The 13,035-nt window shown below is 37.1% G+C and overlaps 1 protein-coding gene across 2 annotated transcripts in view; it reads right to left on the minus strand.

The window, feature by feature from the left end:
* Window positions 1-1,493: 1,493 nt before the first annotated feature.
* The window catches only part of zgc:195282 (uncharacterized protein LOC100192223 homolog), a 40,451-nt gene continuing 28,909 nt past the window's right edge, over window positions 1,494-13,035 (minus strand). The window contains exons 3-4 of one of the 2 annotated variants that reach the window (XM_041226336.1): window positions 11,726-11,780; window positions 1,829-1,959 (exon numbers count right to left, since the gene is read on the minus strand). In XM_041226336.1, coding sequence (XP_041082270.1) covers window positions 1,913-1,959; window positions 11,726-11,780 — 102 coding nt within the window. In that variant the 3' untranslated portion in view covers window positions 1,829-1,912. Of the gene's footprint in view, window positions 1,960-11,725; window positions 11,781-13,035 lie in introns of both variants that reach the window. The other variant, XM_041226326.1, reaches the window with a different exon arrangement.

Here is a 13,035-nt window from a genome sequence, read left to right on the forward strand (position 1 = left end):
GATTTATTTACACAGACACAAGCTCATGTGATGTGAATAAAATGCTGAAAGCAAGATACCGTATTTCTTCGAATTTAAGATGCCCTCGAAAGTAAGACGCAGACCAAATTTCCAACCCTCAATTTGAGGAAAAAATAAAACATTAAATAAAAATGCATTTACAAAGATGCAAATTCAATTATGCATAGTTTGTGGCCATCTGCGGTAACAGAGCATTCCAGTTATGCACTGCTTTTCATTTCCACCTGTTTTTCACTCTTTTTGTGAACTGTGGTATTGCTTGGCATGTCGAAAATATGAGGGCCTGATCCACATTTCCGATCAGTCCAAGCTGGTACTGTTTGTTAGATGTAGCCTAATAATGAAACGCTGAAATTGTAAAAAGCGTCTCTTCTAATTCCTGAGGAAGCTAATGATGCTTCTTTGAAAATGGCTGCCTGTATGTCATGGATGATTCGAGATCAGGCAGTAATGTTTTTGTTCGTCTTTTCTCGGACAGTCAGTCACGTTCCTGGTTGTGTATTCGGACAGTGATGACTTTCATCGGCAATTTTAGTACATGCATTGCATCACTATAATCAAATCTAGGACGCAGGCCATTTTTGAGGAGAAAAATATAGTTTCAAATGTGTCTTAAATCCGAAGGAATACAGTGAGCGCTACTCTGATAATTAATGGAGGTCCCGCTGCACGACTCACTCCTATACTTTAGCAGTTAATCCTCTTTACTTTTAAATTAATCCTCATTCCTTATTCAAATTAACAACCCTGACCAGGGTTATACACACGGTTGAGGTAGTTTTCTTTTCTATAAAGCTCTGATCCCAGTTACACAGTGAATCCAGGTCTGGCTTTTGGAGATTTTGTTGTCCGGGTAGTGTGGACTTGTTACAATACTTGTTAGCGTACTATTTTCAAATGCATTGAAACAGGCCTAGATCTTCATTGTCGTCTTCTATATCATCTTTGATATTTTCATGCTAAGAAATGTTTGCCTTCGATATCTGTGCCAGTTTTAGACCAACTCTGAAGTCCTATTAATTATTCCTTTATTTAATACCCTTTTATTCCACTGTCGTCTTTGTCTTCTGGTTGCATCTTTGTAGCAACAGCATAAATAAGGAGCCCACATTAACACCTGTCCCGATTTACATCTTTGTCAAAATAGTTATCTAAATGTTTGTTACAGTATTAGTAAATAGTGTTTGATGTTATAGATGAGATTATAAGTAAATAAAAAAACTAATTTCAAATAGAGTGTATTTTATTTAAATAATTCACATTCTTTGTAAAGGTTTACAATGGTAAATATTTATAGAAAGTTTTGTTCTTTACCATGCTTCACTATGCTTTCTTTATACTTTACTGTATGTTCTGCAATATTCTTATAATTTGCCTAGTAATTTATCAAGAGGTGAACTGTACTGCATTGTAATGAATGCTGATTTAAAAAAAAAAAACAGATGCAAAAAAAGCCCATTTAGCACATTTTCTTTAAATTTTGCAGATTATTGCCTTCCTATTTTGGCAGCTCGCCTTTATACAAAAATGCAAGTAGTTTAGCCAACTAGGAAAACTGTTTAACCTTATTAAGCACAAAGTATTCAGTTGATTTTAATTCCCCCATATTAACAGCCTTAACCTAACCCTACCTCAGATGTTACTGTACAAAGTCAATACACAAGAAATATGAAAATCCTGCTAAGGTCACCTCTAGTGTACACACACACACATATATATATATATATATATATATATATATATATATATATATATATATATATATATATATATATATATATCTATCTATCTATCTATTTTCCTAACAGGCTGTTCAGCTGTGCTGTGCAGTCGCTGAAGTGAATCCTCCGGTGACAAAAGGCAATCCTTTCTGGCTGTCTGCTGGAATTCTTTAAGAAGCTGTCCCAGGAGACGAGTGAGGTACTGGCTGTCTAGTTCCTGCAGGCGAGAAAGGCAAAATGGTAGCAAACTCACAAAAAAAAAACACACATTTATATATATATATATATATATATATATATATATATATATATATATATATATATATATATATATATTTACATTTCCTCTCAATTACCATCACAATGGTATTAAGTATAATTTTTTGTATTAGAAGAGACCCTTATGTGCTGTCTTCCAGGGTGTCCCTGCGGTTTTGTAGAATACCCTTAATGGAAAGTTCAAATACCTTTAGTAATGCCCTTAAGAAAACCTAGTCACCACACCGCTATTGACCATGGCAACACAATAGATTTCGAATATTGCATTGTGATCCAGATCAGCTAGCATATGGGTACTGAAATGATACTATGGTACTGCATTCAAATATAAATAGTTGCTACTGTGGTACCATACTGTTAAACAGTAAGTAGCTTCAAATGCCATTGTCCTTTTAAATGGTTCTGTCGCTCCAATATTGACTTTAAATATTTCTGTGTCAAAATACTCCCTGAATCAAAAGAAATTAGATGATGCTGTGCCACACAGTTCTGTTGGCTCCATCCGCCTCAAAGTAGTGGTTTCTAAATTCAGTTTCCCATAATGCCATATGCATGGCAGGGTTCCAAGTTTTTTCAGAGAAATAATAAGACCTTCTATTTTAGTCTGATTTATTTTTCTACTGTTGTGTTTTGGTCCCTGCATAGAGTTGCTATGACCATTTATTTACACAGGTATCTGAACATGGAGGTCTTATAGACCACTGCAAAATCTTGCATTGGAGAAATGACCACTCTTTTCTGTTACTGAGTTCTGATTGTAAACAACATAAGAAGTGAGAGAAAGTAAAAACAAAATATATAATGAAGCAATTTAACTTCACATCTTTGAAGCTGCCCTTGTGCCACAATTGACCCCTTATTACAGAAACATTGTATTACTGTTGTAGTACCACTGTATTGTTTTTGGATAGTATTTGTTAAGGGTAATGTATTTAATGGGTTGTCTATAATTATCGAAATATTCCTGCAAAAGAATTGCATCCACCAGGGATGTCATTTTCATCAGTTAGCACACAAGTCTTTTCCAGCACACTCAAGATTATAGAAAACAGTGGACTTTCTTTCCTTTCTGATGCATTGTTGTTAGCAATATCAGTGTATATCAAAGGCGACCATTTGAATGACAAGTGGTACTGAAAGACAGCACCACACAATTAAAATACAATTCATGGTTAACACTAGAACGACCATGACCGGTCAATTTGACCTGTGTATTAAAAACAACATAAATATTATAAAGAAAAGACAAACAATTGAATACAAGTCATTTATTCAGGAATGTAATATAAACATCTACACAAACACATTGTAAATAAATAGACATTTGAATAGAAACTGTTTATATACAGATATACTACACAACATGCATCCTCAAAAAACGTTAAAATTAAATAAACATATTTGAAAATAAATTTGTGTATATACAGGTATATCATCTACATACTAAACTGTACAACTGAAATGTAAAGAAGTATCAACATTTTTTAAAATAAATGGGTTTATATTGCGTACATAACAGAGTGTACGTATGCAACCTAAGCTATGAGTTTATGTACACAGACTGTCTTTGTGCATTTGGCACAGCTATCAACAGTAGCCCAGGCTACTGCACCAACTGCTCCACGGGCATATACTAGTGCAATGGAACCTTCTAATTCCTCCACGGCATTGACCAGGGAGCATCTTGGTGTCACTGCTGCTGGAAGATTCATCTTCGCAAACCCAGTCTGCTTCAGAGACAGATTAATCATTGTCCGTCTCTGCTGCATCAGAATTGTTGTTTGGTAAAATCTGCAGTAATTCCAAACACCGTTTTGATGTCTTGCATCTTGAGCGATCCATTTTCAATGTGTATTGCGGTAACAATTAATTTCTTAGAAAAACGAGTGACTTACAGTGTTGGAAAACATGGATTGAGAATTGATTAGGGGTTTGCTACGCATGTGGACTAGCAGAGCTATACTGGTGTTCTTTTCTGAAAAGAGACTAATATTGCAGATAGCAGACTGTTTGGTTCAAATTGCATGTGCTGCTAACCACTGATAGAGACGATGTGTCTACAAACTCTTACCCAACAATGACTGCAAGCTAACGAGATAACAATGCTGTGGACTAGAAGGGAGCAGGCTCTAGACTTCAGAGAGATCAAAAGAGATAATCCCACTGGCATCAAAGGGGGTCGCAAGGAGATAACAAAAGGCAGACGTATGGACCTTTTGTCTCCAGGAGTGTGAAGAATGCACCGAGTTCAGAGGTTGTCACACTAGACTACACACACAGACACACACACACACATTAACACTCACACAATAAATTAAATTACCTTGACCATTGGTTAATGTCAGAGAAAGGGGAGGTGGACCATCCATACAGAAGGGTATTTAATGTCACGCAAACATTGTAATTTTGAGTGTTGTTTGTCCTGTACCTGGGACCAGACTCCCTGCATATTTCAATAAACCTGGCAACTGATTGAAGAAAAGGACTCTGTGCATTTTCTTGAATCTACTTACTCACCATCTATTTTTTAAGTACTTCATATAGTAACCAGACTGCAGACAGACAGCCTGGCACTGTGAGCTCTCAAGGCTGATTGATGGGCTATCAGGAGGGTCATTGAAACAATAGAAATGTCAACAGACTGCTCACTTGAGGAACGCAGACTGATATAATCAAACTTCAGTGCACAGCTGCAGTTCTACGGTTATGCACCATACAGCGCTGTGAACATGGTTTATATTTTCTGCACTCTTAAGGATAGTTCATACGCTAGTACAGGGTGGTCCGTCAGCCCCATTGACTCACTCATATGTGTTCGTGGGTTGCTTTGAGCTCCCTATGAGATATTCGAATACAAATATGCCCTGCATAAAGCTAATTTGATACGAATCACATGCAATGTTGGAAATATACAATTTTTTTCAGTACCAAACAATAATGAGAAAGCGTCTTCGAATTCAATTAGATAACTTCTCTGAGCATTTCATGTTGGCTTTTTTCTGCTGGTCATAGGTGGGGATTTTTTAAAATTAATTTACTTGGGTCTAGGTATGCAATTAATGATGTCAATTAAATGGTATTCCTTTCTGAATATACATCTTTACATCTGCAATCGGCAACACGATGGGGGTAAAACAGCTACTTCACTTACTTATTATGGTATTAAAAAAATATAGATTTTGTCTGGAGCGGGGGAGTGGACCGGAAATGAAAGCAAGAACCAAGCGGAGCAGAGCAGAATTGTCACTGCTTCACTCTGCTCACAACACAGACACTCGCCGTTAAAACATATGGGGCCCGATCTTCGATCTTCACGCAATCCCCTCAAATTTGTGCCTCACAAAAAAAGTGCTTTGACACAAAATGAGAGATATTCCAAAACGGCACAAAGCAGTTGCGCGACATTGGAATATAGCAGTTTTTTGAGCAATTAGCAAATCTGTTTGTGCCTCGCAAAACCATCTGCGCATTCACTATCAATATAGCAACTGCACACAACAGCCAAGCGAGAATGCAGAATGATGGACAGTCACCATTAGTAATGGCAATACCCCGACAAACTGCTATCATTGGTGTTGCCACAGTATGTACCAATATGACAGCAGACGAGACCACATAATATACCGTGCATACATATGGACCATTCAAATACACCATTGGCTCCATAACTAGGCGCTGAGTTTTCCATTTAATGAACTTATATACGACACTGTTTTATTGAATACAGACAGTATTGTATCACAAGGAAATACTATATAGATTTCTTTAAAGGACAGTTGATCCGACATAGCTGTATGTTTTTGAAGTAAAATTTAAAAAAAAGTCTTTGGATACTGTCTTTTTTTCTGAATTATTTTTTTTTCATATAATTTGTGCAGTGATAAAGTCTACTGTGGTAGTACACTATCTGATTTGTAAATGTAACAAGTCCATTCACATGCAAAGTAAACATCAATCAAGCATTTTTATATACACAGAAATGCGTTGTTTTTCATTCTACTCACCCAGTTGAACATTATGATTAAGCCCAGTTTGTAAGGTTTTGAGTGTCGCCAGAATGGATCTTTCATTATGACATTTTTTTTGTAAGAATAATAATTAATTCTAAATACACTAAAATGTTATTTGTAGCCTATGATTTCTCAGTAAATTAACAGTTTCTGTACAATTAGCAACATTGACATTCAGCAGACTGGACAGCTGCATAAAAACAGCCAGAAATTACAGTTAACAGAACTGTTTGTCCCGCCTCAGCTAACTTATGATTGGACTGCAGCAGAGAAAATACAGGTCTTTGATTGGTTGATTGTATCACAGGTCTGGCTTTAGGAAAACGTTACCATGCCTTTCACAGCAAGAGTACCCTGACAGTGATTGACTCTTCGAAGTGCAGCTGCTCACCCCTACACCCATAATATCCAGCAACCTATGGAATAGTCAAATAAAGCAATGGGCCACAAGATGGGTGTATTATGTATTTATACAATTAATTTACAGGTGTGACAACACACAGCAAAGATAATAGGCAGGACCCCCCTCCCCTCTTCATCCTTCTCTCAATCTTCATTTCTATACTTTGATGGTACACGTTGGATGCCGATATGACTATGGAGCAGTGAAAAACAGATATAACTGTATATGTAAACACACTACCGCTGTCCATCGTATCAATACAATACTCAGTGATAAAACACATAACTGATTTGTCCATCCAGTGTCTGGGCTGTGGTGTGTCATACTGTCATTATCAATTATAATGACACCTAAACACTAAGCAATTGTACTGCACATGGTACCAAGGTCTCCATGTGACGCTGCTTCTACCAGGGTTGAGGCATTGGGGGGGCTGCCGCCTATATATATATATATATATATATATATATATATATATATATATATATATATATATATATATATATATATATATTGTGAAAGATCCTCTCAATTCTCACGGTTCGTTGCCCCTTTAAGAACAGACCCACGACACGGAAATTAATTTTTAACAGCGCTTTCGTGCACTTTTAATAAACACAAATCAAAAAGTTTAAACAAAACAAACACCTAGCTCCTTCTTGGAGCACTAACTATACAGTCAGGATTCCCCTAACTAACACCCCGGACAGCTAAGCGGTTTACCGGTACCCAAAAAATCACACAGTTTAACGCAATACCTCAGTCCGACTGCTCGGAACCAGAGCACACTTTCTGTTCCTTCCTTCAGCAGCCCTGAACAGACTGGCTGCATTCTTTAAATACCCTGCACCTGGCTCTAATTTGCAATTACCACCAGGTGCAGGGGTTTAACTAAATCATTAAACAATAAAACCAATTAGCTCATTCACCCAAATGTGCATTCTCACATGTTTTCCACAGGGAAGGATTTAACCCCCTCCCTTACAATATCTATCCCTCTCTCTCTCATATATATATATATATATATATATATATATATATATATATATATATATATATATATATATATATATACACACACACACACACACACAGCAGAAGGAAGCAAGTTTTCTTCCAGGACAACCTTGTACTTGTCTTGATCCATGCCAAATCTGCCCGATTCCAGCCTTGCTGAAGCACCCCCAGATCATCGCCGATCCTCCACCACATTTCACAGTGGGTGCGAGACACTGTGGCTTGTAGGCCTCTCCAGGTCTCCATCTAACCATTAGACGACCAGGTGTTGGGAAAAGCTGAAAATTGGACTCATCTGGGGGTGCTTCAGCAAGGCTGGAATCGGGCAGATTTGTCTTTGTGAAGGGCGTACAAATCAAGCCAAGTACAAGGTTGTCCTGGAAGAAAACTTGCTTCCTTCTGCTCTGACAATGTTCCTCAACTCTGAGGATTGGTTTTTCCAGCAGGACAATGCTCCATGTCACACAGCCAGGTCAATGAAGGTGTGGATGGAGGACCACCAGATCAAGAACCTGTCATGGCCAGCCCAATCTCCAGACCTGAGCCCCACTGAAAACCTCTGGAATGTGATCAAGAGGAAGATGGATGGTCACAAACCATCAAACAAAGCCGAGCTGCTTGAATTTTTGCACCAGGAGTGGCATACAGTCACCCACCATCAATGTGAAAGACTGGTGGAGAGCATGCCAAGACACATGAAAGCTGTGATTGAAAATCAGGGTTATTCCACCAAATATTGAAACATTAGTATTGTGTTGTTTAAAAATGAATATGACCTTATTTTCTTTGCATTATTCGAGGTCTGACAACACTGCATCTTTTTTGTTATTTTGACCAGTTGTCATTTTCTGCAAATAAATGCTCTAAATGGCAATATTTTTATTTTGAATTTGGGAGAAATGTTGTCAGTAGTTTATAGAATAAAACAAAAATGTTCATTTTACCCAAACACATACCTATAAATAGTAAAACCAGAAAAACTGATCATTTTGCAGTGGTCTCACTTTTTTCCAGAGCTGTGTGTGTGTGTGTGTGTGTATATATATATATATATATATATATATATATATATATATATATATATATATATATATATATATATATATATATATATATACACATATGCACACACACACACACAGTACTGTGCAAAAGTTTTAGGCAGGTGTGAAAAAATGCTGTAAAGTAAGAATGCTTTCAGAAATAGACATGTTAATAAATTGTATTTATCAATTAACTAAATGCAAAGTGAGTGAAGAAAGATCCAAATCAAATCCATATTTGGTGTGACCACCCTTTGCCTTCAAAACAGCATCAATTCTTCTAGGTACACTTGCACAAAGTCAGGGATTTTGTAGGCATATAGTCAGGTGTATGATTAAACAATTATACCAAACAGGTGCTAATGATCATCAATTCAATATGTAGGTTGAAACAATCATTAACTGAAACAGAAACAGCTGTGTAGGAGGAATAAAACTGGGTGAGGAACAGTCAAACTCAGCTAACAAGGTGAGGTTGCTGAAGACAGTTTACTGTCAAAAGTCATACACCATGGCAAGACTGAGCACAGCAACAAGACACAAGGTAGTTGTACTGCATCAGCAAGGTCTCTCCCAGGCAGAAATTTCAAGGCAGACAGGGGTTTCCAGATGTGCTGTCCAAGCTCTTTTGAAGAAGCACAAAGAAACGGGCAACGTTGAGGACCATAGACGCAGTGGTCGGCCAAGGAAACTTACTGCAGCAGATGAAAGACACATCATGCTTACTTCGCAATTCTGAGCTGATGGCACTGCTGCACAGAACCACGTACAATACCAACAATAGTAAAGCACGGGTGCAGAAATAAAAATACAAAAACAAAAACACAGTACCAAAACACTACAAACAAAAGGTGCCGTAAAAACATTGAGCGCTACTTCTGTAAACAGGAGGTACAACTGGAATCCAATACTCTCTGTACTGGAGGCTGTTGTTGCTTGAAACTAAGCTCCGTTCCTACCCCTCCCCAGTATACACATGACCGCCAGCAGTTGCAGTTGCTTCTTGCATGAATGCTGGAACTCTGACCCTGGTTAACCCATGCAGTCGTCAGCAGTCTCGAGTTTTCTTCAGTGGGATTTCAGCTGGTATCCAAAGTGAGTAAGCGAGAGAAAAATGGTCTGGAGGGGCCTTGCATTGTTAATGAAATTTTAGGAAATGTGAAAACCCATGCATTAGTGGACACGGAGTGTGATCAGACCTTAATTAGAATGTCTCTCTTGGACAGTGTGCTGTGGGAGCCTACTATAATGGTAACAAATGCCAGTCAAAGGGGGGCGGAGTGTAGTGTAACCAAGAGGGCGAGTTTACTGGTCCATCAAGGGCAGATGTTACTCCCGCCCCACTCAATATACCAGATATGGCACTCAAGTGCAGACATAGTGTGGGGCCAAAATAATGACCTCTCACTAGTGCTCACTTGGGGACAGATCCGGTCTATTTTGTCTCTTTCTTGGCAAATGCGCATTTTCGCAAGTTAGCCGTCAGCCGGCTGCCCTTAGAGACTGAAGCACGGCTGTGATCCTAGCCAAATGCTCTCGCCAGATGGAGCTGTAAATAACCACATTGTCGATATATGCTGCACATATTCACGATGTGGATGTAAAACCTGGTCCATCAGTCTTTGAAAGGCAGCATGGTTGTGAAATGCAATGGCCCCCCTGGTGCTGAAAATGCGGTTTTCTCTCTGGAACTACACGTAAATGGGATCTGCCAGTATCCCTTCGTCAGATCCAAAGTGGAAATAAACCTTGCTGTCCCCATCTTGAAAGTAGTCATTTTGATTGGACTATGGGAAGCTGTACTCTGATGCATACAGCAAACTGAAATGACAGGTAGGATAACAACTTATGTGCCACATAAAACATTTTATATCTTCTTTTTTTATTACTTTTAGAAAAAACATTTCTGTTTCGCAGGTTTGTATGTACCAGTTTACACAAGAGTGTTCAATGGAACTGCGTCTGTTTACAGCACAGCTCCTGGATGCACGTACAGTCAGCTGACAGACACGTACACTCCTCCATAGAGTACAATGCAGCCATCTTACTGAAAGTAGTGTTATATTTTCTTTTTATGTAGTATTAGAAACATTGTGTGATTTTGGTGTTATAGTTTTGTGTGTACATACACTCATTTACAGCTGTACATGGGTATATGTACATACCTGTTTCTTTTGAAATGTGTATTTTATTATATTTCACTGTTTGTAGTCATGCTGTATATGCGCTCATTATAAAAAAATAAAGCACTTAAATAGTGTTTCTGTGATGCAAATGTTAGATGTTTATGGATACAACTTTTCAGTTGTATCCGATAGTATACCTATCATTTTCTTATCAAAGCAGTTTAAAAAAATGCATGGGTCAAAGTGACCCGCATGGCAGTTCTAGGTAGTTTGATAATCCGGCGGTTCTAATGTTAAAGCCCTGCTCGTATCTGTAAGTGAACCAGAGTTTCTTTTTGAGGCTTTAAAGCCCTGCTTATATCTATATAAATTTAAAGCACACATAAGGCCTATATTTGAAATGAGTTTCCCAGTTTTAAACTAAACAAAACTTTGTTGATGTGTTTTTGTTATTTAGTAAAATGTTCATGTATATTTTTTTGTTAGCACTTTGCTTTAGATGAAACAAAAAAGTGAAAATATTTATTCATTCAGAAAAACAGGTTATATGGCTTGATAAGGAAGTATGAGATTTGTATACTGAGATATTTGTTCACAAGCATGTAACTCCACCTTTTCCACAGCTCTTAAAAACATCACCAAATTGTTAAAATTCCAGCATATTAAAATACTTGTTTTCACAGGTGAAGTTAGTTTCTTAGAAGAAAGGTGTTAAACTGATTATAGTAATATAACAAAATAGCATGCATTATTGCTATATAAATAAGTGATGGCAGTGTATGCTCTCAGACCATTAGGTTTACAAATACCTTATTCGAGCTACCTAAACAATGTACAATAATGCTGAAACCAACTCATTGTCATTCACTTCAAATTACAGTTGTAAAACATGATTATCACACATTAATTAGGCTGTGTGAATATGGTATAACTTTTAAAAATCCTTGCCTGCGTGGAAATGACAACCAGCCCAGACACTTCCATAGCCCAGTTCTTAACCAGTTTTTTAGGCAAGGTGTTTCAAGGGGCTATCCTCAATGACAGTTCCCTTCATTGGGCGCCCCTTCAGTGCACACTGCTTTCAATGAAATTAGATGCTTCTTACCTCTTGGTCCAAACTGCTTCATGTAGCAATGGTTACAGTACGGTTTATCATCATGCTAAAATAAAAAATAAAAATACTTATCAGCAGGGCCGGTGCTTGGTAACTTGCCGCCCAAGGCAAAGCCTAGAATGGCACCCTTATTTCAGTCAGGTAAAGATTATTTTATTGATTTTTAAAATCAACAGGTTTTTTAATCAGCTTGTATTGTGCAATCGCCGTGTGCTCGTATATAACGTGGTTTCTGTTTTGAAATTGTACGGACCATGTGCAGATTTTAAATTGGGTTTCTCATGGTATGAGATTTTGAAATGACTGTTTCATAACTTCAATAACATCATTTTAACTAATATGAAACTAAATGTACTGGTTGAAAATTGATGTTTTGGCAAAAGCATTAACATTCCTTTGATCTTGCAAATTGCTGATCCTGCATCTATCCTGCAGAACTCTATAGGGAAATATCCAACCATTTTAAAACAGTTAGTTGTGGGACAGAATTTTAGAATAAGTTAAGCAAATATTTTGTGATGATAGCTTTAACATTAACAAACATTATGACTCACAATTTAACATTAATCTGTGCTAATGCACTGGTAACAAAAGTTTATCTAAAGTGAAAACAGAATTATTTACATGACAATGTTATCAAAAGAACACTCAATGTACCCCACATTTTGAAAATACAAACTTGTAGAAAAACTAGCAGAAAGGGCAACAAAGACATTGCCACGCTAACAACTACCTTCCCCAGTATCAGTCTAATTACACACAGCACTGTAATTAAACTAACTTCTTGCTTTTAAGATACTTGCATACCCTTTTTTCTTGAAGGTAAGCATGTATAATGAAACATGAAGTTAACAAACACTGTCTGTATGCACAGCAAATACACAAACACTCAATACAGTATCACAAGTTTATAATTACTATTATTAATACATTTCTCAGTTGTAATTTACATACACAAATGGCTTATTAGGAATCAAATGAATAATTGTTATTGGCGAGTAAAAAAAATCGGAGGCAAACACCGAAAACCAGAAACCCAACACACCTGTCTGTCAAATGCATTGGTGATGAAAAAAAAAAAAACATTTTTACTGCTGAATTCAGCGCTTGTCCAGATCTCATTTAAATAGCATTACATGTCTATTTATAGGTTAGAATATTACCAGTGCGATAGGCAAAATTAATTTTATTTTTTATCATTTGATTCCAGACTTCTGAGGTCGTAATTGAAATTTATTAACATTAGTTTACTGTCAAAATACAGTAAATTGCCATAAGTTTAAATTATGAACTTACCAAAT

This window comes from Polyodon spathula, chromosome 2 (genome assembly GCF_017654505.1).
Source record: "Polyodon spathula isolate WHYD16114869_AA chromosome 2, ASM1765450v1, whole genome shotgun sequence".
Taxonomy (NCBI): domain Eukaryota; kingdom Metazoa; phylum Chordata; class Actinopteri; order Acipenseriformes; family Polyodontidae; genus Polyodon; species Polyodon spathula.